Below are 25896 nucleotides of genomic sequence, written 5' to 3'. Positions count from 1 at the left end.
GACAAAGGGGAAGAAATAGAATAAATATAAGAAAAGTGAAAAATAATGATACATGGAAGAAGAATTAGTAGTGTCAGACGATTGAGGAGAAAAAAGAAAAAGAATACGGAGAATGAGAAGAAGAGATAGAAGTGGAGGAGATAGAGAAACGTCAGAAGCACAGACTTCATGTTGCATGCAGTATCTCTCATCCATGACTGATTGATGACAACCTTTCTCTTCAAATAAATATAAGTCTTCGTCAAGTTGACAGTATTTTCTTTCACCACTAACAAATGACATTATTTAAAGCCTGTTCTAATTTTTAGGCATAGTTTGTTTAATATTTTCATGTTTTAAAAGTCAAGTATACTGTCCTCTCTGCCAAGCCAATGAGGAATGCTCAATCCACATATTCTTCCTTTGTCCCTATGCCAATGAGGAATGCTCAATCCACATATTCTTCCTTTGTCCCTATGCTTGGCGTTGCTGGGAACGTTTGTTCGAGGAGTTTAACATGTCCTGGGTGTTTGGCAACACAGTAGCAGGGAATGTCCATCAACTACTGTTAGGACTATCTCTAAGTCCTAAATCTAATCTTCTATGGCTAAACGCTATAAAAGCTGTTCTCTACGAGCTTTGGTTTGAAAGAAATCTCAGAGTTTTTGAAGGAAAAAAGCAGCCACTGGGAGTCCGCTTCGGTCTACCTAGGTTTAAAGCTTCTCATTGGTGTTATTTATCATCTACCTTTAGGAATTACTCTCCTAGTTTGATGTGTTTTAATTGGAAGGTTTCACTATATCTTGTTAAGATTATGTGTTTTATTTTCTGTTTTCTTTCTTTCACTTTTTCGAGAGTTTGTATCTTTGAACATTATTGTTCCTTTTCATTATTTCAATGAGAAGTTCGTTTCTTGTTAAAATAAAAGTATATATTTACTTTATCTATATTAGTTATAGATAATGTTTATTTAATATCTTTTTAAGTGTCCCTTGCAGATTTTGTACTATTGTCATTTATGTATTAATGAAGCACATTTTTGTTTTACTATGTTCAATTTATATGGTTACTTTTTATCTAGAAGTATTACTATGTCAATATGATAAATATATATTATCTAAAACAATTTAAAAGAATGTCCCTGATGTATCCGTTGTCCTACATTTTTAGAAATTGCTACGTCACCCTGTTCGTGCCGTGTTTGTATCATGTGTCCGTGTCCTACATTTTTAGAAATTAGCATGTCACTCTATCCATGTCGTGGCATATGTGTGTCATGTGTTCGTCTCTTTGCTTCTTAAGTGTTCGTGTTAAACACATGTCGGACATGCTTCAGACACGTGTCTAACATGAAAATAAAGTTGTCCAAATTTTATTTATTTTTTTGAATTTCGGACACGTGTAGGGCACGTTTTGGACATGGAGATTTGTTTTAAAAAAAGAAATCCAATCTGTGTGGAAAAAAACCTAGCCCTAAAAACACTTTACCCAACCTTCAAATCCCAACCAATCTACGTAGGTACAAAAAAAAAAAAGAACAAAAAGGTAAAACAGAAGAGAAACCGTCGTATTCGAACAACAAACCCATTTGAAGAGCTGGAGTCACAACCAAGCTTTTAAAAAGCTTAAGGCGGCTTCAAGGCTTTTCCTCACGAAGAGGCGAGGCGTAAGCCTCATTTCAAATAGGAAAAAAGTATAAAAATCACAAGAATGTAGAACATTGTATTATTAATAATATGTTAGTGCTCATATATAAGTATGAAATACATCATTTTGTTTATTAGAACTAAAAATTAATGCTAAAAATTTAGGAAAGTAAAAAAGAATACTGAAAAATATTAAAAAACAAAAAGGAAAAATATGGAGAAAGGAAAAATTTGAAAGAACGCGTCAATTATTTTTATTAGAAGTTAGAACGGAAAACAATACTAACCAAATTAGAAAATTTGTAGAATATTTTGGTGTAATATTCGCTGAAATTTTTGTAAGACCATATAACAGTAGAAATAAGGTTGGGTTAGCAGGCAGTGGCGTCACATATATGAAAAAAAGAAAAGCTAGAACCAAAAAAAAAAAAAGTTGCTTGCTTGCTACCACCGTAGAACATTTCAATAAGCAAGTAATAAATAAAGGAATAGATAGTTGGCATTAAATAAGCCAAATACTGCCAAAAGCCATCGCATCAATTGTGTTTTTTAGTATAATTGCCCCGGAGGTTGAGGCTTATGTCTTTCAAGCCTCGGAGGCGTAAGCAACATCTTTAGAGGCGTAAGCCTTGAGGCACTTCAAGTCCTCCTCACCTCAAGGCGCGCCTCAAGCTTACGCCTCAAACTTTTAAAACACTGGTCACAACACGTATAGGAAAGCATTGCCTCAGATTTTTATATTTAAACATATTTCATTTTGTTATGTTCAATTTTCACGATTAATTTATTTTAAAGTTTGACCGACAACGAGTATAACTCAATTGGTTAGGACATATGTCTATGACTAAAAGGTTGGAGGTTTGAATCCCTATTCTCACATGTAGATGAACTAAAAAAAGAAAGAAAATCAATCGATACAAAAGTATAAAAACATGTCCCTGATGTGATGCTGTGTCCATATCATGTTGCATCCTTGTCCTGTATCCATGTCCAGGCTTTTTATATTATGTGTTGTAAGTGTGTGAATGCATTTTGTGTCCATGAGGTTACATTTTTTATTGAGGATAAAGGCTTATTTTTTAGTCCATTCTCTGTTTCTCTTTATTTCATTATTGTTGCTGGGTAAAGTTTCTTTGAATGGTAAGATTATTTTGCATGTTTTAACCACCTGTTTACCTCTTCAGGCGTCGAGTTATCCAGGTCTATGAAAGTGGTGCACGAATTTTGGATGGTTCTTTTATGACTCAAGATTTGAACTTGGTAGTCACAAGCAATGAGTCTGGTACTGGTTCTGAAAGTTGTACTGTGTTGTCTGCATCTATTACTGATCCATATGTCTTACTGACTATGACGGATGGGAGTATTCGATTACTTGTTGGAGGTACGTTGAAGGACCCTCAAATTATGAAGTGGAAATATCAAGTTATCATATTAGATAGTGTATTGTATTAATAATATTAAGTTATGTTAGTTGCTAGGATACTTTTTTGTTCTACTAAATCCTACTCTTTGTTAAGTAATGGATTTTTCACAGCCTGTTCTATGAAATGGAGCTTGTCGTAGAATAGAAGATATTGGCTATAAAATTTCTTGCAACAAATTGGTATCAAAGCCTCCAATTTCAATACTTCGAAAATGGTGAGGTAGTTACAACTAAGAGGATTTGTTCTATAGATTGTACAATCGCGTACTTGAGCTCCAAGAAAATGATGAGGTAGTTATGCTTAGGCAATCTCCAACAAAGGGTTAGAGATCTTATGTTGATCTTATGTAACTTATGAAAGATGAGGTAGTTAGGTTAGAAAGATGATATTGAAAAAAAACGGAACTTGAAAGTAATGGTAAAGAACTTACAAGGAAGGAAATAAATAAAATATGTATATTTACAAAAGGAAAACGTTAGGAAAGAGGAACTTGGTCCATGAGAGATTTTGGCCAAGATAGTCTTTGAATGAAATTCTTAGAAGGGACATCTGCAACACAATATGTGGCAGTCACCTACATATGATTTAATATTATACGAATTTCCTTAACACCCAAATATAATAGAGTCAAATAATTGTCTTATGAGATTTGTCGTGGTGTGTGCAAACTGGTTTGAACACTCATGAATCGGAAAAACAAAAAAGAAACATGATTTAGATTCTATGGTGATGCTAGATTTGTTTTTCACAAGGCTGAACCCTAACAGATGATAGTTGTTACCTACTTAGTGGTGCTAGGTCTCACTCGACAAAGCATCTCTTGATAAGATATACATGATAATAAACATGATTGCCAACTTCATGGTGGTGCTTCTCAGATTTTGTGTGAAACTCAACCCCAACCAATGATAGTTGGAACCAGTGTCCTAAGGTTTTTTATAAATGGTCATGGTGCCATGTTCATGTCACATGTCTGTGCTTCTTAGGTTACAATTTGCGTGTTAAATAAGATGTTTGATGTTGTTTATCATTTGAATCAGGACTAAGAGAACCTTATTGTTCTATTCACCATTGTTTATCATATGATTCAGTGTTCTATTCACTACTGTTAATTATGTTTAAAATTGTTTGTTGCACGTCCTCTTGATTTGCCAAAAGAATTGACCTCAGCCAAACCAATGTATCTGGAGCTCTAAATAGATTTAATCATTTAATAAGCCTCCTATCAAGCTGTCTCAACTTTGTTTCTTGAAAGAAAACATCTAGGCAATGATTTTTTATGAAATTCTTGATTGATCAAAATACTGTAAGATACTACCGTGGAATGTTCGTGGGTTGGGGGCATTAAAAAAACAAGTTATCAATCAAGAATTTAATAAAAAATCATTGCCTAGAGCTTTTCATTATTATATAAGATTGTATTCTCTTTGTTGAGATTTTGTTTTGTTTGTATCATTTGTTTTCTCTATTTTCTTTCATTTATTTAGGAGTTTTCAACCTTGAACTTCTGTCATTTTCATATGTCAATAATAATTTGTTTCTTATTAGAGAAAAAAAAAAGGTTTGTTGCATGGCAATATTTCACATGTTTTCTCTGTCACAGATCCTTCTTCTTGCTCTGTTTCTGTATCTACACCAGCTGCCTTTGGGAGCTCCAAGAAATGTGTATCTTGCTGCACTCTTTATCATGATAAGGGCGTTGAGCCTTGGCTTCGGATGACAAGTACAGATGCATGGCTTTCCACAGGAGTTGGTGAGACCATTGAGGGTACTGATGGCTCACTCCAAGATCAAGGTGACATATATTGTGTTGCTTGTTACGAAAGTGGGGACCTTGAAATATTTGACGTGCCTAATTTCATTAGCGTATTTTATGTTGATAAATTTGTATCTGGAAAATCACACTTGGTTGATTTTCAAATACCCGACTCACAGAAAAATTCTGAGAAGATGGATGGAAATTGTCAAGAATTGAATAACCATGGTAGGAATGAGACTACACAAAATATGAAGGTTATCGAGGTAGCCATGCAGAGGTGGTCAGGACAGCATAGCCGGCCATATTTGTTCGGAATATTGACAGATGGGACAATCCTTTGTTATCATGCTTATTTATTTGAAAGTACAGACAATGCCTCTAAAAATGATGCTTCGGTATCTATGGAAAATTCTGTTAGCTCGAGCAATATAAGTGCTTCTAGGTTAAGAAATTTGAGATTTCTCCGTGTCCCCTTGGACATCCAAGGAAGGGATGATATGCCAAATGGAATCTTGTCTCGCAGATTATCTATTTTCAAGAATATTTCTGGTTATCAGGGATTGTTTCTCTGCGGATCAAGGCCTTCTTGGTTTATGGTGTTTAGAGAACGGCTTCGAGTTCACCCTCAGGTAGTTAGTTGTCTAATCTATTTCGAATTGTGGACGAGGTTTAGACATCATAAAGTATTGATTCTTTTTGTTATAATATTGTTCTGAAATGTCACTCGTTAGTTTTGCTTTAATTAATCATTCAGGTGAAGGAAAACCAGTGGCATAAATTGTAGTATTGGAAAATAGTTCATATTTTTGGATTTGTTCTCATTAAACTGGCTGCCTTCAAGACTACTGTATTCTTGTTTTGTCGTGATTCTGTATTTAAAAGACTAGTCAAGGGAAATTGTTAGATGTTAACCCTCGTTCTTTTCAATATAAATTGTAGTATTGACTTACATTGAATATAAAATAAAATTAAAAATTCTTGTTTGACGATAGAAGGGGTTGAAATTTTGTTTTTTTTTGCTGAGGAAAAAAAATTGAATGCAGACGGGAATAAGGAGGGTATGGGCTTAGGTTAGCTTTGTGAGATCTAATTCTTATTGCTGTGTGATTTTGGACGAACGACTAGCTAGTCAACCAGGTTGGAGGTGAGGTGGCAACGTTTGGGGCTGACATGCATAGTGCAATGGAGGATGACATTAAAAAAAAAGTGCCAGTGGTGTCTTGCCAAACGGCCCAAACCCATTTTGATGCATAAGTCACTTAAGAGTCTAAAATTATTAGAGTTTCAGTATGGTAAAAGGGCCTTCACCCATATTTCTTCTTTGTCCCCTTTATATAGGAGATGAAGTTAGCGTGTCATTATTGTAGGTTGCTCAATCGTGTATTGTGAATAGCTTAGTGAGGTGGCTATGGTGTAGGTAGGTAATTGTGGTAAGATGGTTGACATGAAATTGGTCATCTCACTTGATTGATGAGCTAACTCGAGCCTCGCGCTGGATTCAGGGCCTCTCTAAGTGGCCTCTGGCTGTGTTTCAACTTGCTGAGATAAGCTACTAATGGCGGGCTCACTTGGTCCTATTATGGCATCACGACTTCACCTAGTTGGCTAGGACCGACTTGGTTGCCCTAAGGGCCAGTCTTGGCCCACTTCGTTTGGATGGCTACAATTCACCTCATTGTTCTAGGCTGGACTCCAATGGATTGTTGTTAAAGAAATATTTCACGTGTTATAGTGGCTCCCTACTTCTTACTAAGTTGTTGGACATATTCTAAAATTTTTATTTTACCATCTTCTAAAATTGATATTTCACCATCTTAGATAGAAAAATTACCCACCTCCATGTTGTAATATAAGGAGAAGATAATATCTCCTGAACACTTTTCATTTTACACATGGCATGTGTTTCTCTCTTCATGCATGCGGGCATGTATAAATAAACATGGATTACCTCCTTTCACATCCACTTCATCAGATTTCATCCTTACTTTCTTTGAAGTTCTCCCACTCAAAGTATGTGCTTCCCAACTCTTCTGTTCCTTCTTACTTTTTCCCTTTTTTATCTCTCTATTTATTATTTTAAAAAAATGTTGGGTGCAAACCTACTCACTAACCCGTGCATAGTTAGGATGGTCCTTTCTTTTTTCTTTTTTACGTTCGTAGTTTAGCAAGTTGACAAACTCTGTGTGGCCTACCTTAAGCCTCACATACTTGTTTTATTTCACAATCGAGCACCTCTCAACTTCCTCCTAAAGAAAGTGGTTTAATCAATCTAGAAACAGGAGTCTCACAGGAGAGAATGAATGTGGTACACGAATAGAATAATTCGCTTGTGCTACATTTTTCTGCACGTGTGTGTTGAAAAGAAAAGGAAAAAGAGAAGTGTGAGGCCAAACCGCACTACGTCTAGATGAAGAAGAATCATTTTCAAATCTGGGGCAAGTCCAAATGTGGGTCGACAACTCAGGTCTGCAAACTATCAGAGAATATTATTATCCTTTCAAAACCTGAATTTGAACTCAAAGTTGCACCAGATGAGGAACAATCATTTGCAAATCTAGGGTGAGTTCACCTAGGTGTGGGGGCGAGTTTCATCTGTGCTTAGGTGTGGGTTTTGGTTCTGGAAAGAAGGAAGGACAGAAGAAAAAGTTGTTTTGTTTAGTTAATTTAATTTTTGTTTAAATTGAAGAAAGTGTTGTTCCAATCTTATCAGATGTCCCAGAAGGGACTTTATATTGAAGAAAGTGAACAGGAAAAATGAATCTTGTTTTTGAATGTTTGTTGAAGAATAAGTGATGAATCGGAAAATAGTTTAGTAAAAATAATTTCCCATAAAGTGCTACATCATCTTAAAAATAATTAAAAAAATCTTAACTGCCATTTCACTTTATGTTAGGCCCTTTGATGGAAAATTTAATGGTTCTGATAAAAGATGTCAATTTTAACATCAAATGAAGTTCAAGGGTTTACTTTTTCCAATTTAAAGTGTGTGTGTTCAATTGGAACAACCATTATAGTTAAGGGGTGGTTTGTGCAATTAGTCCTGGTTAGAAATAGAATATCATATGTGAATAATCTAATTGTATGAAATACAAAAATGTTTGTTAGGTAAGAATATATTTTATTAATAGAGTTGGCATATTATTTAATTCTTAGTCTTATAATTTTAGTTAGCAATGTTTCTTAAGAGAAATTTGAACTATACTTTTCTTTTCCTTCTCTTTTGATGTGGATTTTCTTTATGGAAATAAAAAATTAATGAATGGTTTCCTCATTGAGATCCTCTTTCCCTTTGCCAGCTATGTGATGGACCCATAGTTGCCTTTACAGTGCTACATAATGTGAACTGTAACCATGGACTTATATATGTCACGTCACAGGTTAGAAATTCTTAATAGTTTTCTGCTGTGATTCTGCCCCCTTCCCCCTGCAGTTATTGTGTTATGATTATTAGCATTTGATTGGTTTTCATGCTCTAGGGTGTTTTGAAGATTTGCCAACTTCCATCTACATCAAGCTATGATAATTACTGGCCGGTACAAAAAGTATGTTTTCCCCTCCCTTTTCTTATTTTATTTTTATTTCAATCAGTTTGCCGTTTATTAACTTTTGCTGGTACAAATTATTTAACGTCTGTTCAGGTTCCATTGAAAGGAACTCCACACCAGGTCACCTACTTCCACGAGAAGAATCTATACCCAGTTATAATTTCAGTACCTGTGAGTACTATATTTTCTTTCTTTCAGCTTCTTTTACTTCCAGTGCTCACACTTCAACTGTGACTTCTTGTATATTGTGGATGACATTGTGTACAAAGTTGGAGCTGAGAGTCCAATTTCCTTTCATTATCTTCATTTTTGTTTTGATACAAAAGTGTTGGTGTCAATCTTCTCACTGATGAAGTGATAGTCTATCTTGACACGCTTCAATATATCAACGATGTGTTGAATATCTAGCTAGATTGATTACCACATAATAACTCTATGGCACCTTCCATCTTGACTTTGAGCTCAGCAAGAAGGCAATTTAATCAAATTCTTTCACAAATCTCGTGAGCTAGTGATCGGAATTTGGCTTCAGCACCAATTTGAGCTATGAACTGGTGTGTATGGGGAAGAGGTTCTTGGTTGGCAAACTAGAGAGTGTAAAAATGGAGGTTGTCGAAGTTCATGGGTACTATCTCTAAGTTGTGGAGTCGTGTGAGAAGTATTTTTTTTAATTTAATTAGGCCAGTGATTTAAAAAGTGCGCCTAGGCGGTGGGTGCAACATCTGCACCTCGCCTTGAATAGGCGAAGCATTCTTCATGAGGCGCGCAGAAAGCGCGCGCCTCATCTGAAGTGGTGAAGTCCATGAAGCGCGAGCTTCATGGCTTTTCAAGTGGGTGGCTGGCGGAAGGCTCAAAGCTTGCACGAGTAATCCTTGGAAGGCTATTTCTGCTGGTTTTACCTTTTTCTCTCAATTCCTAGCCTGTACTGTGGGGGATGGTCATGACACCTATTTTTGGGAAGATATCTGGGTGGGTGAAAAGCCTCTTTGTTCTTTGTTTCCTCGTATTTATCACTTATCAGATAAGAGATTGCATTCGGTGGCCTCGGTGTTGGAGAATGGGGGGGATGGGTTGTCCTTGTCCTTGAGTCTCACTCGGTCTTTGACAGATAGGGAAGCGCTGGAAGTGTCGAAGTTGATCCTTTTGCTCTCTGATTATTCCCTCTTTTGTGATAGAAGGGATTGTTGTGTTTGGTCCCCTAACCCTTCTAGGGGCTTCTCGTCCAGTTCTTTCTTCAACCTTTTATGTTCCCCTTCTCTTCCCTCGGTAACCCGAACGTTTACCGCATTGTGGAAAGTGAGGATCCCGAAGAAGATAAAATTTTTCTTGTGACAGGTCTTACTCGAGAAAGTCAACACCATGGATCGTATTCAAAAGAGCTCGGCCGCTTGCTTGGGGCCGCATTGGTGTGTTCTTTGTAAGCAGGATTCTGAGGATCTTGATCATATCTTATGGCAGTGCCAGTATTCCTAGAGAATTTGGGGTCGGTTCTCTGAGTTGGTTGGTATTTCTTGGGCTCGTCACAGAGAGTGGGGATCGATGGTGGAGGAGGTGCTTATGTCCTCTCCTTTCTGTGAGAAAGGGAGTTTCCTTTGGCAGGCGGGTTTCTTTGGGATCATGTGGGGGATTTGGTTGGAGAGAAACAATAGAATTTTCAGGGGGTGGAAAAGAGGGTGGGAGTTTGTTTGGGACCTCATAAGGTTTAATGTTTCTTTATGGGGTCTGTTTCGAAATTGTTTTGTAACTATCAGTTAGGTCATATTCTTTTGGATTGTAGGTCCTTTCTTTAGTTTGGCTTCCCTCTTTAGGGCTTTGTTTTTGTGTGCCCATGTACATCCGTTTTGTTTTCATTATTCTCAATGAAAAGTTTGGTTTCTTATTAAAAAAAAAAAAATTTTGTTATAACAGAAGATTTTATTTGTTTTTTTTGGAAAGTATCTTAACAATAACATTCAAATTTTTTACCGATTCTTTTCCCTCCCAACGTCTCACGCCCTTTAAATCATGTTTTTGTGGAGCATTGACTCTTTATGCTAAGACTTATTATGGCTTTTAATCTTATTTGACTTTTATATGTTTTATATATAGTGCGCCTAGCGAAAAAAAAAGCCTGCACTTCTTTTTGCGCCTTGCGCTTAAGCTCCAGAGGTCTTAGTGCGTCTCGAGCTTTTTAAATCACTGAATTAGGCAATGGTAAAAGGACAGTTTTTTGGATGATATGTGGGTTGGGGCTAGCATTGCACAGTCAATTTCCTAGCCTTTATTGTGTGGTTCTTAATTAGAAAGGGTTGGTGTCTGATTGTTGGGATTGGGTATGTCATTCTTGGAAGTGTGCTACTAGAAGAAATATAAGGGAGGAGGAAACTAGAGAGATAAATTCTTTATTAGCTTTACATTTCTTTCTTTCACTCCCTTTGGGAGTTTGTATTCTTTGAACGTTTGTATTATCTTTTCATAGAAGTTCATATCTTGTTAAAGAAAATAAATATCAAATTGATTATGAGAATTTTGTACATGCATAGAACTCAGTTCAAACATGATCGAGAAAATCATATCGACAGAAGAAATTTTTATTTATATAAACAACGGAGCAAGTATAGGTGAAAGTAATTTGTATCCTCACTGTGTACCATATGCAAACTTCTTTATAAGATTATGAGAATGGCAAGGATGCCTAATATTACACATCTGCTTGAGGGTAGTGATGGAGAAGAAAGCAGATTTGTTGCCATTTTATTCAAATATTAATTCTTACATGGGTACATCTTTTGATTATCTTCTTTTTGCTTCTTCATATTTCTTATTCCTGTTTGTATTAGTTGTGAATTAGGAATTCTGGTAGCTGGAATGTGTTTTTCGTTCTCTGTTCATGTTGTGATTCTTCCTTTAAGTGAACAACTCATCATTTGGGAAAATAGAGAATTTTCCTTTTCAATACTATGAACGTTACCCTTACCCCTGCCAATTACATTTCTCAACTAATGAGTTGCAAACTGTGGAGCTTAATTTAGTTACTTTATATTTTCCGCGTCGAAGAGCAAACTTACGCTGTAACAGTGATGCGGCATATCTTCTGCAGGTTCATAAGCCATTGAATCAAGTGCTTTCATCAATGGTTGATCAAGATGTTGGTCAAGTTGAGAATCATAACTTGAGTGCTGATGAGCTGCAGCAAACTTACTCTGTGGAAGAGTTTGAGATTCGGATTTTGGAACCTGAAAAATCTGGTGGCCCTTGGCAGACTAGGGCTACAATTGCTATGCAGAGTTCTGAAAATGCTCTTACCATTCGCGTTGTTACACTGTTGGTTAGTTCTCTTTCTTTTTTTTCCTTCCCTTTTTAGTTATTCCTAGTGATCCTTTATACCACAAATTTCTAGCTCTTTCCTATGGAGATCTAAGGATAGGTGTGATGCGTTGATAATAGTTGAAGATGAATGAAAAAGAATGTTATACCTCTTTTATATTGGAAAAAGATCATCTACAAATAAAGAAAAGATATGGTAGCTCATGTGTATTAATTGTCATTATAACATGTATGTTACATTTTAAATGAATGACAATGTCTCAGGTTCATGAGTTTATTAAACTTTTGTCCATGTAATTTAATTATGACAATGATTATGGACAGCCATGTTTACGTATATATATGTAACTATATATATGTAACTGTAGAATATGAAATGATAATGAGAGTCAAGTCATGTTCCATAGACTCATTAAAACCTCTTCTTCAAGATCGCCATTGAGAAAAGCATTGGTCATGTCAAGTTGGTGAAAGAGAAAATTTAAATTAAAAACAAAAAGAGGAGACAGATATAACTTTTTTTTTTTTTTTTTATAAGAAACAAAGGAATTGTATTGAAAAGTAACAAGGGCCCGAAGCAAGACACAAAAACAACCTAGAGGCAAAGGGTAGGGTTAAAGATCTATACAATCACAGAATTCCAACTTTGTAAACTAAAAAGGAAGCCATAGTTACAAAAACTCTTCTTGTGATAGAAGCCCACCAAGAAGCTATATGCTTAATATTTACACAGAAAGAATCAAAAGGGGTCTTTTTTCCCCTAAAAAGTCTACTGTTCCTTTCCTTCCAAAGAAATCATAGTAGAGCCCTTGCAGCACGATTCCAAAGGACGTAGGCTTTTCCTTTGAGCACGGAGCCACCAAAGCCTTCAGAAATGAAATCATCCACTTTCTTAGGTAAACAAAAAGCAAAGTTTAGGAGAGAGGCTATGTAGTAGGAGACAGATATAACTAATTTTAGCAACAAGAGATCTTTTAATCAATCTCATGGGTTTGGCTGAAACCTAAGTTACTGATCTGGCCTTGTAAAAATACTATTATTAGCTGCACTTTATAGTAAACAGCCATTACGTCCCACCATTTTCTTACTGTTAGAGTATATATTAGTATATTTTATATTCTTGTATTAATATTAATTTGTCCTTTACCTTCTCCTTATAGGATCAGGTCAATCTTGTATATTTGTCTATATATATAGACTTTAATAATGAGAATACATAACATTGGATTATCTCCAACCTTAGTCTCTACATGGTATCAGAGCTCTAGGTTTCTTGCCCATTAGGATTTTGTACCCATTAGGGTTTTGTGTCAATTAGGGTTTTGATGCCCATTAGGGTTTTGTGCCCATTAGGGTTTTGATGCCCATTAGGGTTTTGTGCCCATTAGGGTTTTGTCCCTTAGGGTTTTGTTCATTGCTATCCAACTCAACTCACTGCTACCGACGCTGCCGCCACCGACCACCGTCGACCGCCGCCGCCGCTGCTGTTTTCCAATTGCTATTCGTGGGTTTCGCTCGCCATCCTTTGCACCTTTGTCGCCGCCAGTCGCCGTGCGCTTCCATCACCGCCAATCGCCTTCGCCCCTCTGGTTGTCGTGGGGTAGCAGTTAGGGTTTCTGGTTTCAGAAAACACCTGATCTGATTCAAGCGGTCCAGTTCAACCGGTTTGGTTTCAAGTGGTTTGGTTCATCCGGTTCAAGTTCGGTTCGGTCTGGTTCGTCACATTCCGGTTCGGTTTGGTTGATTATACCGGTTTTGGTTCGGTTCATTTGTTTCAATTCAATTGGTTTGGTTCGATTTCCCTTTTCACCTTCAGATTTGGTTTGGTCTGATTCTGTCGTTTTGTTCAAATAAGTTAGTTTGTTTGTTATGGCTGAGAAGAAATCAATCGTAACTTTTGAGGTGATCCCAATGATATCAAAAATCACAGAACACAAGTTGAATGGAGCACAAATAGATTATTTGTCTAACAAGTTGGGCATGATTAACATATATGCACCAACTTGAGGGGGAGTGTTAGAGTATATATTAGTATATTTTATATTCTTGTATTAATATTAATTTGTCCTTTACCTTCTCCTTATAGGATTAGGTCAACCTTGTATATTTGTGTGTATATATAGACTTTAATAATGAGAATACATAACATTGGATTATCTCCAACCTTAGTCTCTACACTTACCTTTCGTAAGTCTGATATTTTCCAAATATATTTCACATAGAGTTTATCTCCATAATTGCTGGTTTCCAATTTAGATCTTGCTTCCAATATATACTTGGAAGTACACTGTGCTAAAAGACAGTTAAATTAGGTTGCACTAGTAAAACATGGTGGCTAAGATAGTATATTTTCAATTATTAATGAAAAGTTTGTTTTCTTTTCTAAAAAAGAATAATATGGTGGCTAGGATTTTTGTGGCAGCTAGGATTCCAATGGTGGCTAGGGTCTTTGTGATGAGGATACCAAGTTAACGATAAACAAAAGAATATTATATTTCTTAGGAAGGTAATAGAAGCTCCTGTGGTATAGGAGATGACCATTATAGACAAGAAAGACTGAGAATAAAGATAATATAACCATTATCATAAATATGGGCAATTTAGGAAAGGAAAATTTGAAGAGTACTTTGCTTCTTGAAGTAGCTTTATGATAGACGTTGGGTTACGAAAGTGTATTAGCGTAAGAGAGTGCAGGAGGGTCTACTTAACGTATGGGGCCCAAGATTCTTAGTTAATTATTGAGGTTTACATGTGAATTCTTCCGGCATATAGAGGGAAGATAGATTTGGGTGAGAGGTGCATTTTTGTCTACCTTGTACTCAGGTGAACTGTTAGGGAGCTTTTGAATATCCCTCAGTATGTACCTTTACCTTAAATCAATAAATTGGTTTCTGTAACTTTCTACCTCAGTGTTTTGGTTTTATAAAAAAGTTTCACGTTTGATAATTTCTTTGTAGAACACAACCACAAAGGAGAATGAAACACTTTTAGCAGTTGGAACTGCATACGTGCAAGGGGAGGATGTTGCTGCAAGAGGAAGAGTGCTTTTATTTTCTGTTGGAAAGGATATTGATAATTCGCAGACCTTGGTATATTTATGAATGTCTCCTGAACTTTCTTTAATCTTATTGTTATCTATGGCTTACTACATGAATCATTAATCTTTTTTCTCCTTTTCTGTTGGCTAGTGTAGAAAAAGAAAGTTCTGAGGGTCACTTATCTAAAGACTTGCACGTTGCAACTTCTAAAAAAAAGAAAAGGAAAAAAATCAGTGTTTGCTCATCCATATTTCAATCTTTTGTTCTCGTTCCTTTTCAGGTTTCAGAGGTTTACTCGAAAGAGTTGAAGGGTGCTATTTCTGCTTTAGCCTCTCTGCAAGGTCATCTATTGATAGCTTCTGGTCCTAAAATAATTTTACACAAGTGGACTGGTGCAGAGTTGAATGGTATCGCGTTCTATGACGTTCCACCCTTATATGTTGTGAGCTTGAACATTGTACGTTCTACTTTCTCATCAATGTTCTCTTATATATGATACTTAGATGTTAAACCTAGGCAGATGACCTTTAGTTTTTCTATCAATGTTCAAATTTATTTCTAATGATAATACAAGCAATGTTTTTAAGTTTTTGAATGCGGAAGAAATTTGTGACACACAGACTTGAGCTTTGGATCTTGTCTTTACAATCTTCCGTTACTACTTCCAAAAAAGTTGAGCTATCTTGCAAAGATTTTATTCATTGGAAGTTATTTTTGGTAGTCTCTCTTAAATTATAAATGGAGGTGCAGAAAAAGGAAAGATAAATCCAGATAATATTTAAATTTTATAATCCAAATGGATGAAGAGCTGCATTTTAACTATCTGAAGTTCCGGAGTTTTACATTTTCTATACCTCAAGCCTTTCTCTTCTTAGTGTATGTATATGATGTGGCCACTGCTGCAGGTCAAGAATTTCATACTTCTTGGTGATATACACAAGAGCATTTATTTTCTAAGTTGGAAAGAACAAGGAGCTCAACTTAGCTTGTTGGCGAAGGATTTTGGTTCCCTTGATTGCTATGCAACAGAATTTCTGATTGATGGAAGTACTCTTAGTCTTACCGTCTCTGATGATCAAAAGAATATTCAGGTAAGCACCTTATTTGAATTTTACACTGCCTTTTTTTCCAATGCGTAAACTAACCTTTACAATAAAGTAACATTCTTTTTTAATCTTGTCTCCTGTTCCTAAGCGAATATTATGATGGTGTGGGATCCATGAGATATGTCAAATAGCTTATTTACCGGAATATTTTGTATGTGCCACAACAGATATTTTATTATGCACCAAAGTCGACTGAGAGTTGGAAAGGGCAGAAGCTTCTATCAAGAGCTGAATTTCATGTGGGTGCTCATGTGACAAAGTTTCTACGGTTACAGATGTTGTCTACCACTTCAGACCGAACAAGTACTACAGTTTCAGACAAGACCAATCGCTTCGCTTTGTTATTCGGCACCCTTGATGGAAGTATTGGTTGTATTGCACCAGTTGATGAACTAACATTTCGTAGATTGCAGTCATTACAGAAAAAGCTTGTTGATGCCGTTCCACATGTTGGTGGTTTAAATCCAAGGTCTTTTCGCCAGTTTCATTCAAATGGAAAGGTTCATCGACGTGGCCCAGACAGCATAGTTGATTGTGAATTACTGTGCCAGTAAGTTTTGTTCCAAAGTTTTCTAATTGCCTCAATATGTTCCATTGCTCAAGACAGAGAGCTATAAGGACTAGGTTTAATATTAGTTGTGAATATTAATTATCTGTACTGCTTAAAGTGGAGACTTATATGATTGAACTCCCAAGAGAAATTGAAATTTTAATATGGGCTTTTGTTCTTGCTTGCTTGTATTTTGCAGCTATGAAATGCTACCGTTGGAGGAGCAGCTTGAAATTGCTCACCAAATTGGGACTACTCGTTCGCAGATTCTCTCCAACTTAAATGACCTCTCTCTGGGAACAAGTTTCTTGTGATTCCAATTATAATCACAATGAAGTTGCTTATTTATTGGAGGAGATCAAAAAATCATGTACGGTGATGGTTTAATTCTCAGCTTTTTAGACTTTTTTGTTTTTTACTATGTAAAATTAAGTGAATGAAACGGATAGTGATAGAGCTGTTGTATCCATCCTAGTCTAAGTCATATATCTACCAATAGTATCGGACAAGAATGTTCAAGTTTTGATACTTCAATGCCATGGCATCTTCTTTAAATTCCTTGTTGATTATTTTATATGTACAACGAGATGCTTAGCCTCTAATTGGTGCATTGTCCATCAAGTATATGAAGTTATCGATTCACGAGCAAGATATACTTTTTGGTCCCTGAGGTTTGAACTTGTTTTCAATGGCCATTTAGTTTAAAAAGTCATTATTTAAATTTGACCTTTCAAGTTTCAAAAGTGACATGTTTGGTTTCCAGAGTTTGAATTTAGTTTTTAATTGGTTCTTGAGGTTTGAATTTGGTTTCCCAAATGATCTCTGAGGTTAGTGGACCGTTAGTTGATCTAACCCGTCACCTCATCACATAAGCAAATTGCTCAATCGACTTGTTTGGGAAGGATGATGTGGTAACTAATATATTATTCTTCTCGTGCACTCTTTCAACAACAGCATAATCCTTCCTCTATGCTCATCTCCGATTTATAATTCAAATTGACTAGGTTGTAATTTACCAAGAGAATTAACAAGTTTTTTAACAACCAACAGAGTATTAAGTCATTTGAGAGATCTCTTCGTTAATTACCACATCATCATTTTGTTAGGTCAATTAAGAGTCAACTGAACTCAATGATTAATTAGAAACTAAACCCAAGCCTCACAGATCAATTAAAAATTAAATTTCAATTTAAGGACCAAACATGTCACTTTAACTTTTTTTTAAAATAATATTAATAATTTTAAAATATTCTAACGTTCAATTTTATTCCAAAAATAATACGTTAAAAATTCTTTTGCCATCCATTAGGTCGAGAGACAACATGTATCTAGCTTTTATAAAAAAAAAATAAAAAAAAAACTCCTATGTTTGAATGAACGAGTTATACCTGTTTTGAATAATGTTTTCAATTTGGAGAGCGGTTATATATCCATCTTTGCGATCTATAGGTCGTGTGTTCAATCTCGTACATTTTGGTTGTAACAATCCCAAAGTCGATGAAGAAAATCAGAGCAGACAAAATTTAGAAAAATATACTGACAAAATTCTCAAGATCTACCATAGACTCCAACAACGTAGTAGAGATTCTATTGTTCTCCTCTGAATTATGGAAAAGACAAATTACATTTTCTTGAAAATTTTCATTGATAAAAAGGTTGATGTAGAAAGGACTAGAAATTAAACTAAAATTAGGCAAGAAATATGCTAAGAATTGGAGGTGAGGTTGTGTAGACGGCTTTTCTAGTGAAATAAAAGCAACATCTACGATAATCAAAGCTTTTACTAATGAAATAAAAGCAATATCTACAATACTTAAGAATAACCATTTTTTTAATACAGCAAATACGATGGAGAATTCGAACTCACAACCTCTTGGTCGGAGGTAGGTGCCAATTAACATCGAGCTAAGCTCGTATTGATATTGACTTTGATCCCAACCAAACCAATTTTGTATTTCAACACAGACTTTATTTTTGTTGTTTAGGGAAAATTGCACAAGGGGGAGGCAACCATTTTTTTTTTTTTTAATGTTAGTTTTATACAATCTTGTTAATTAGTTTTCTCTTCTTCTTTGACCATACAAGAAAATATAGAATATTCCATTTTTTTAAAGTATTGCCGAAATTGATTCCTGTATGAAAGATTAAGGAAATGAAAATTTTAATTCAACGTTTCTTATTCCCATTCTCTTGGAGGAAACCTGGCCCAAAGGTAAAATTGAGTGTTTTAAAAGATTAAGGACAATTTATTCCTTTGAAAAAAAAATGGTGAAAATTTTAAAACATTAGAAACTATTTAATATATTTACCCTACAAATTTATCTTTTTTAATGGATAGAAATTGTGTTGAAATATAAAAAATAATCAAAATTATTTATTTTCATAACATATTTACGCTCATTTTTTAACTATAATTATCAAACTTATTTAAACAAGTATTTTTTAACAAATCTTTATTAATTAAAATTTGAAGAAAAATATTAAAATTTAGCTCTCATTATAGACTACAGTAAAGAGGGAGGAATACTTTATTAGGTAGAATATTAGCCGGTTTTCTTCAAGTACAAAAACAAGTTGGCAAACTCACGACCTCTTGACTGAGTATCTAAATCAATTGAACTATAAATGGATTTTATATCGTTGTGTAATTGTAGGTTTAGCTAATAAATGAGGCGTCATAATGTTTCTAGAAGATTAAAGACTTCCACATAAAAGTAACGCTCGAGTGATGGTACAGTGAGTGATTTTGAAAAAAAAAATTATTTAAATATAATTGATTTTTCTAAAATTACTGATACCTTAAAAATCAATTTATGATGGTTTTAAACTTTCCTAAAATCAAATTTTTAATCTTTCAAAATCATCAATGGAAAATGAAAGTAATTTTGATGATGACAAAAGTAATTTTGACCATACCAGGATCATTCCGATCCCAAACATATCCTTAAATTATTAATAAAAATTGATTTTGATGTTTTGAAGCATGATTAAATTGATTCTTGATATCTTAGTTTGCGACCAAACAAAAACTAGCAATTAAAATCGCTTTTAAGAAATTGTGTTAATTAAAGATATATTTTTATAAAAAAATGTTTAAGGAGAAAAACATTTGTTTAAAAAATAACTAAATTAGAATGTATTTCAGCCTCGGGAAATAATAAAAACTCAGTGGTCCACTTATCCATAATGACCTATCCATCTCCACCTACCACATTCATTCTTGAATACAAATCATTTTTAGCATCTATAACCATACTTATTAGGAAAAATTCTTACACCTAACAGTATAATATATTAACAATATTTTTTTGTATTTTGTCGATTTTCGTGCAAGATAATATTAGTCGATCCCGAACTCATAGATACATGCATGAAAATTTCATACCATGTTTTTTTTAGTACAATAATTTGGAGATATGAGAGATCGAACTTCCAACCCTGAATGAAATAATACATGTCAATTATCGTTGAGTTAGGTTCATGTCGGTAATTTAATACCATATTTCTAACACAACTCAAAATGAAATACATGTGGATGGAACTCATGACACCTCCAATTGATGAGTTCACAGAGCTTCCTTTAATTCACCAAATAAAACCCTATTTTTGGAATACTCTGTCTCTGAGTAAAGTGTAGATGCAGGCAAAATATTTCATTTTCTCATTTACTAACCCTATTTATTTGTATTTATTTTTGTTTTTTTAGTTATCAATTTTTGGCATATATTCCCCTTTATAAGCAAGCAATTCATGACATGAGTTATTGAACACACAGTCTAAAATTTTATTTCTCCTCTCTTCTCTTGTATGTGTCATTGTAGATGGTGAAGCATTTAATTTCTTCTTTTTTATTTTTTTTTTATTTCTCGACACGACACACGAGGGCTCGAATGTGAAGTAGAGGATCATATCTTTCCTTCTTTTCTATACTTTTTTTTAGGAGAGAGAGAAAGAGATTTGATATTTAATATTGAGTTGAAAAAGTTACCAAAGAAAGTCTAAAATTCACTGTGTAGTAAATAATTACATGTTGGTTTATTTATAAAACAAGTATTATGAAGGTAGGTGTAAGGGTGCCTTTGGATTTTCACTTTCAATTTCACAAATTGTTTTGAAATTATTCTTCTTTTCTGAACTTTTTCAAATCATTTCTAAAATTATTTGTTTCCAAAACCCTTCATAAATTTCTATTTTTCAAATCATTATTAAAATCTCTTTTTCTAAATAAGATTTCAAAAACTTCAAAACATTTCCCTAAAATTATAAAACATTTCAAAACAACACATCTACTTTCATTCTCAACATAGATGATAAATCATACATAATATATAATTTCTCGAAACTAGATATTTAAAAAAAAAAAACTTATGAAATAAATTATTCACAAATCCTACCTACAAATAATCAAGATTCGCATTATAAACTGTCTCATCACAATTTCTGCACGAGAAATAACAATCCAATACAAAATTATTCATGCGTTAATGCAACATATACACTTAATTCCAACCTAAACCATAATAATCATTCAATTTCTCTTCCCTCAACTAATTTCCACCTAATTCCCCTTTATTTTAATTTAAGCAATTTCTTTTTATTTTTCTTTCTTATTCCTCTCTCCTCCATCTCCTTCTTCCTTTAAAACCATCCCCTCTATCACCCAATTCACTCCCACTTCTCTCTCTCTACAGCAAAGAATTTTCATTTCTTCTTTCTTTCAACCAAAAGACCAAACCGTCCACATTAATTATGGACTTTAACCTCATATGGAAAATGCCTACGTGGAGTCCAACCGTACACCTTCAAAATTCAAATTTCAATCTCAATCCCAAACTCCATTATAAATACCATGACACTTGTGGATTCCTCCGGTGTACTTTGGATAAACTCTGCTTCCTTAGAATTAGGTTTAATGGAGAATGTAGAAATAATTTGAGGGAGTTGTTGCGAAGAAAATGGATATTTTATCGACGACTCCGCGGATGAAGAAAGGGGACTGAGGTTGGCTACTGAAGTTTTAGGAAATTGAATATTTAGTTTAGTACCAAAGGTAGAAAAAAGAGACATTTTATGCTAGCTGATATGCTTGGCGGGAGTCGCGTGGCCACAGCAAACCTCTAAAACGGTGAGTTTCACACATTCATACCTCCACAATCTTTCTTCCTTCTTCGCCAGAAGCAATGGAGCACTCCTTCTTTTGCCTCATCTTCCTTTGGCTCCCCTCAACTATTTTGTGCTTCATAATTTTTTTTTTCTTTACTATTATTGCTTTTCCATATTTTTGCAGCTCTTTTTTTCTTTTACATACAACTGGGTTAGACGACTAAGGATATATCTAATTGATGAAAGTGGTTCGTCTACCATGCTGCTCCCAGTCCCCTTTCTTCATCCGCGAGTCGTCAAAAAAATATCCATTTTCTCCTCAACAACTCCCTCAAATTATTGCTACATTCTCCATCGGACCTAATTTTAAGGAAGCGGAGTTTATCCAAAGTACACTCGAGCAGTGTGAAAACTCGCGTCCTAAAGAATGAAGAGGAGTCTATCGTTGATCTCGCCACCACCAAGCTTGGGAAGAAAGTCATGGCATCCTCAACCCAAGTTGATAGATTAGTTATTTGGATTGGGTAAACATCATATGTTGTTTAATAAATTTTTTCAATGTTTGTTTTCGATGATTTAGATGAATTTTTACTGCAGTGTGTTATTTTCTTGTATAGAGTTAGTCTCTCTGGTTTAATATTGTTGGTACTTAGTTTGGATGTCGAGGCCGTCACATGTTATTTAATAAAATTTTACTTTAGTATTGTGTGAAGAATGTAAATATACTCACGCCGGAAATTAAAAAAATCGTGGTAAATAATATGCTGAAATAATACCTAAAACCGAAAGACATTCAACTGGAATGGTAAAAATTTTTCAATAAAGCTACTGGATAATAGCATCCACAAAGTCGAGCCAAAAACGCTAAATAAAATATAAATAAATGAAACTTGAAAATAACGTAAGTGATGTTTGCTGAAAAAAAAATGGTTGGAAAACGCAAATAACAGGGGTGTTTTGTATTGTATCGAACCTCCACATGGTAGCGATCCAACTAAGGATTTTGATTCTAGTGGGGACCGGTCCTGTTTAAGGGAAAATTCTAGGTACTAGACATCCCCGACTGCCTTCAACCTATCTTTTGATATAATATAAGGCATCCTCCGAATAATTCAACGAAGCAATTGTCGCGGCTGCTGACACGGAGTTAGTCGGAGCTTCTTCCTCTAGTCCTGTCGTGATCGCACACTCGACGAGCTTTACAAGTGGTATTGTCCTTCCTCACTCATGCGATATTACTGGATCGGGTTCGCCCATTGTCCAAATTTATGTGTTGCCGGAAGAATCCAAAAAGACTAATGTTTAACTAACCTAAGCATAGCTATTCACGAGCTTCACGCTTCTTCAAATACCAAGGACTCATGACACAAGCTTCACATACACTTTTTCAAATACAAAGGACTCGTAAGAAATCTTTTTAATTGAATGAAACGTTTTTAATATTATTTGAATAAAGTTGTCAATCATTTAGTGGTGAGGACGAGGTTCTTATCATTTAGTGGTAAGGACAAGGTTCTTCTTCATTGTTGGAAAAGTTCAACAATGACATTTTTCAACCGTCACAAAACGGTTTTCAAATATCTACTTATTGCAACCCTAAAATCCTGAAAGAAAATAAAGACTTCTTTTCCAAAAAAAAAAAGAGAAAAAAAAAGTTTGAAACCAGTTGTAACTTTTTTTTGGTTACTTATGATGGCCACCTATGGGTTGGCTTTGGTCCAAGGAGGTTAGAGTTAATTTGAGAGACAATAAGTTCAAACCCTACGATGACCACTTACCTTAAAAACTAATTCTTATCTGTTTTCTGACACCAAATATTGTATAGTTAGGCGGTTGCAAATCTTTTTTTCGATTTTTCGTGACATTTATGAAATGTCATAAAATATGTAAGAATTCGTCAATCATCGTTTTTTCAGCCAAAATCGTGCTTCAACCATTTTTCAGGGGAGAGATATAATTACCAGCTTCACCCTTAGTCCAAATGTTATATTTGGTTATTTATTTTTTGTCAATCGTTTCCACCCACATGAGCAAGTCAAAAAGATTGAGAAACATATTTAGTTCAATTAGACTACTCTGTTGTTTCGGTAAATTTTCTAAATCTTTCGATGATTATTGATTCATTGCTATAGGTATCAAAGAAATCATCTTCACAATCATTTAATCCGAAAACTATAATCCTATCCTTTAATTACACATGCCAGTATAATTAAAGAAAGCATCATAGAAAAATAGATCACATCCCACTAGTATTTCAAGAACTGCCTAAGATTACCATTTACTTTATAAGTTTTTTTTTTTTTTTTGAAACTTTGTAGGTTAAAGTTACTTGGCCATGCAAATATATGAGCAAAGAGAACTTAGCAGTCAACTTTTCAACAGGTATGCCTCATGTATGCCCATAATCCTTTCTTTTTATCATTATTATATTAACTTTATTAGCTATCGTGTCAACTATTTTTATTAAATATGTCATATCGTAAGTTATCTGTTAAATTACTAACGAAAAAATTTGGACTAAAATTTAATCTTTTCATTATCTGCTGGGTTCAATAGTACGATTTTGAAATTTAGAGACGAGGAGATATGTTGTCCAAAATTTAAAGATAAAAAAGGTTACTTATCGTATTTATTTTTATGCTATTTTTTAACATGCCTCCTTTTTTAGTTTGGGTAAAGAATTAAATTATTGATTATGTAGATGATAATAGATGTTTGTACTTGCCTCCGTTTTTTCTTTTTTCTTTTTTTTAGTTTGGGTAAATAATTAAACTATCGACTTTCAAAATGATAATATCTAGATATTTTATCTACTAAACTATACCCAAATTATTGACAAACATTTTTTTCAAAGCTGAATTATAAATAACAATCATACTTCTCCTTCGTTTTTACAAAATTATATCAAATAAAACTTTCAAAGTAATGACATAATTTAAATCAAACTTTCGAGAGTTGAAACTGGAGGAGGAGCTCGAATCTTCAACCTCACATGTTATTTGAACTAAAAATACAAATACAAATTTGCAGTTTAAATTTCAAAATAAGAATCTTAGAACTAAATTAGATGGAGGGAAAAAAAAGTTGACATTAACAAAATTTATGCAAAGGGGGAAAAACTATTAAAACAAGATTAGATGATACGTTCAAAAAAAAAAAGATTGGATTATACGTAAATGTAAATTAAAAGACAAATTTGTATAAATTTTATACAAAATATGAATAATTCTATCAAATACAAGCAAATTATATGAAAATTGCAATCGACGACAAAAATACTAATTCTTAAAAATGACAGTACTTTTATTTTTTATTTTTTATTATATATATATATATATATTCTTTATCGTATAATTGCAAAAAGATTTACTAATAATTCAAATTATTAAACAATAACCAATACCAACACTAAACACATATAACATCCCAAAAATTAAGAAATGAATAACAGAATAATATTAAAAAACTGTTCAACAAAAAACCAAATCAAATTGAAAAAGCCAATTCTAGTTAACAAGTGTTGTACCATATAAATAACAAATAAATAAAAATAATTCAAGTAAAAGTAGTTTTTTTTTTTTTTTAAGTTGGAGTAACAAAACCTCCATTGTGTTGAAGTTGAAGATAACCAGAAAACTGAATGAAAACAGCAACACCCATTAAAGCCATACCAATGAGAAACCCACTGGCCATGGCTCCACAAATAATTAGCTTTCCAATTCCCACAATTTCTCTCCTCTCTTTTTCATCTTCCTTCTCTTCCACCACACACTCATAAAACTCCCCACCATCTCCATCATCCCCTTCCAAACAACTCTTTGCCTCGTCCTCGTTTTCGTTCTCGTCGTTTAGGCATGACTCGGTGCACGAGCAAGCAGACGAATCGTCGACATGGTCGAGAAAGTAGTCCTCCCCCTCCCCCAAGTCTCGGAAGGCGGCTTCGAGTTGCGAGAGGCGGCGGGCAATGTGGCTCAAATGTCGAGGCTCGGTCGGGCAGGAGGCGGCCTCGGCGGAGAGGAGATTGGCCATGAAAACAAACTTCTGTTGGATTTCTTGGGAGAGAGTTGAGGTTGGAGTTTGGGAGAGGGCATGGTGGAGTTGAAGTTCGAGTTCTTCAAGTTTCTTGTGGAGAATTGAGAATGTTTTTGGCATTTTTGTTTGGGGTTTTTGGGAAAAGGGAATTAATTTAATTAGTTGATTTAATTGGAGGATACAGTTATAGGCGTTTTGGGGAGGGGATGTGATGGTGAAGGGGTACGTGACAGTTGATACTTTTCGGTTACTCCATCGTTTAGTGTGTAAATTATATATAATATAATTAATGACTATGGCCGGTCTTCATAAATTTTATTGGCATTATGTCATTAATTTTTCTAGCGTATGGGAGATATATGTCAATTACCGTTGAGGAATTTCTCACTCTAGCTCTGGCATATTAAT

General features: G+C 34.5%; 1 protein-coding gene and 1 long non-coding RNA gene across 3 annotated transcripts in view; both read left to right on the top strand.

The window, feature by feature from the left end:
- Positions 1-16908, top strand: part of CPSF160 (cleavage and polyadenylation specificity factor 160) — a 58078-nt gene extending 41170 nt beyond the window's left edge. For both annotated transcript variants that reach the window (XM_022301395.2, XM_088125702.1), the window contains 11 exons: positions 2810-3006; positions 4653-5437; positions 8105-8185; positions 8285-8350; positions 8447-8524; positions 11433-11660; positions 14617-14748; positions 14978-15154; positions 15603-15788; positions 15971-16353; positions 16553-16908. In XM_022301395.2, coding sequence (XP_022157087.2) covers positions 2810-3006; positions 4653-5437; positions 8105-8185; positions 8285-8350; positions 8447-8524; positions 11433-11660; positions 14617-14748; positions 14978-15154; positions 15603-15788; positions 15971-16353; positions 16553-16667 — 2428 coding nt within the window. In that variant the 3' untranslated portion in view covers positions 16668-16908. The remainder of the gene's footprint in view (positions 1-2809; positions 3007-4652; positions 5438-8104; positions 8186-8284; positions 8351-8446; positions 8525-11432; positions 11661-14616; positions 14749-14977; positions 15155-15602; positions 15789-15970; positions 16354-16552) is intronic.
- Positions 16909-21056: 4148 nt separating this feature from the next.
- Positions 21057-22171, top strand: LOC148211068 (uncharacterized). The gene is made up of 2 exons (XR_015791847.1): positions 21057-21478; positions 21641-22171. It is a non-coding gene; the product is annotated as an uncharacterized LOC148211068 (long non-coding RNA).
- Positions 22172-25896: the final 3725 nt, after the last annotated feature.

This window comes from Momordica charantia (genome assembly GCF_013281855.1).
Source record: "Momordica charantia cultivar OHB3-1 chromosome 6 unlocalized genomic scaffold, Mcharantia_2.0 BLBB01000006.1, whole genome shotgun sequence".
NCBI lineage: Eukaryota > Viridiplantae > Streptophyta > Magnoliopsida > Cucurbitales > Cucurbitaceae > Momordica > Momordica charantia.
Note: the sequence above shows the minus strand (reverse complement) of the source record. Positions and strands in the feature narration are given on the sequence as shown.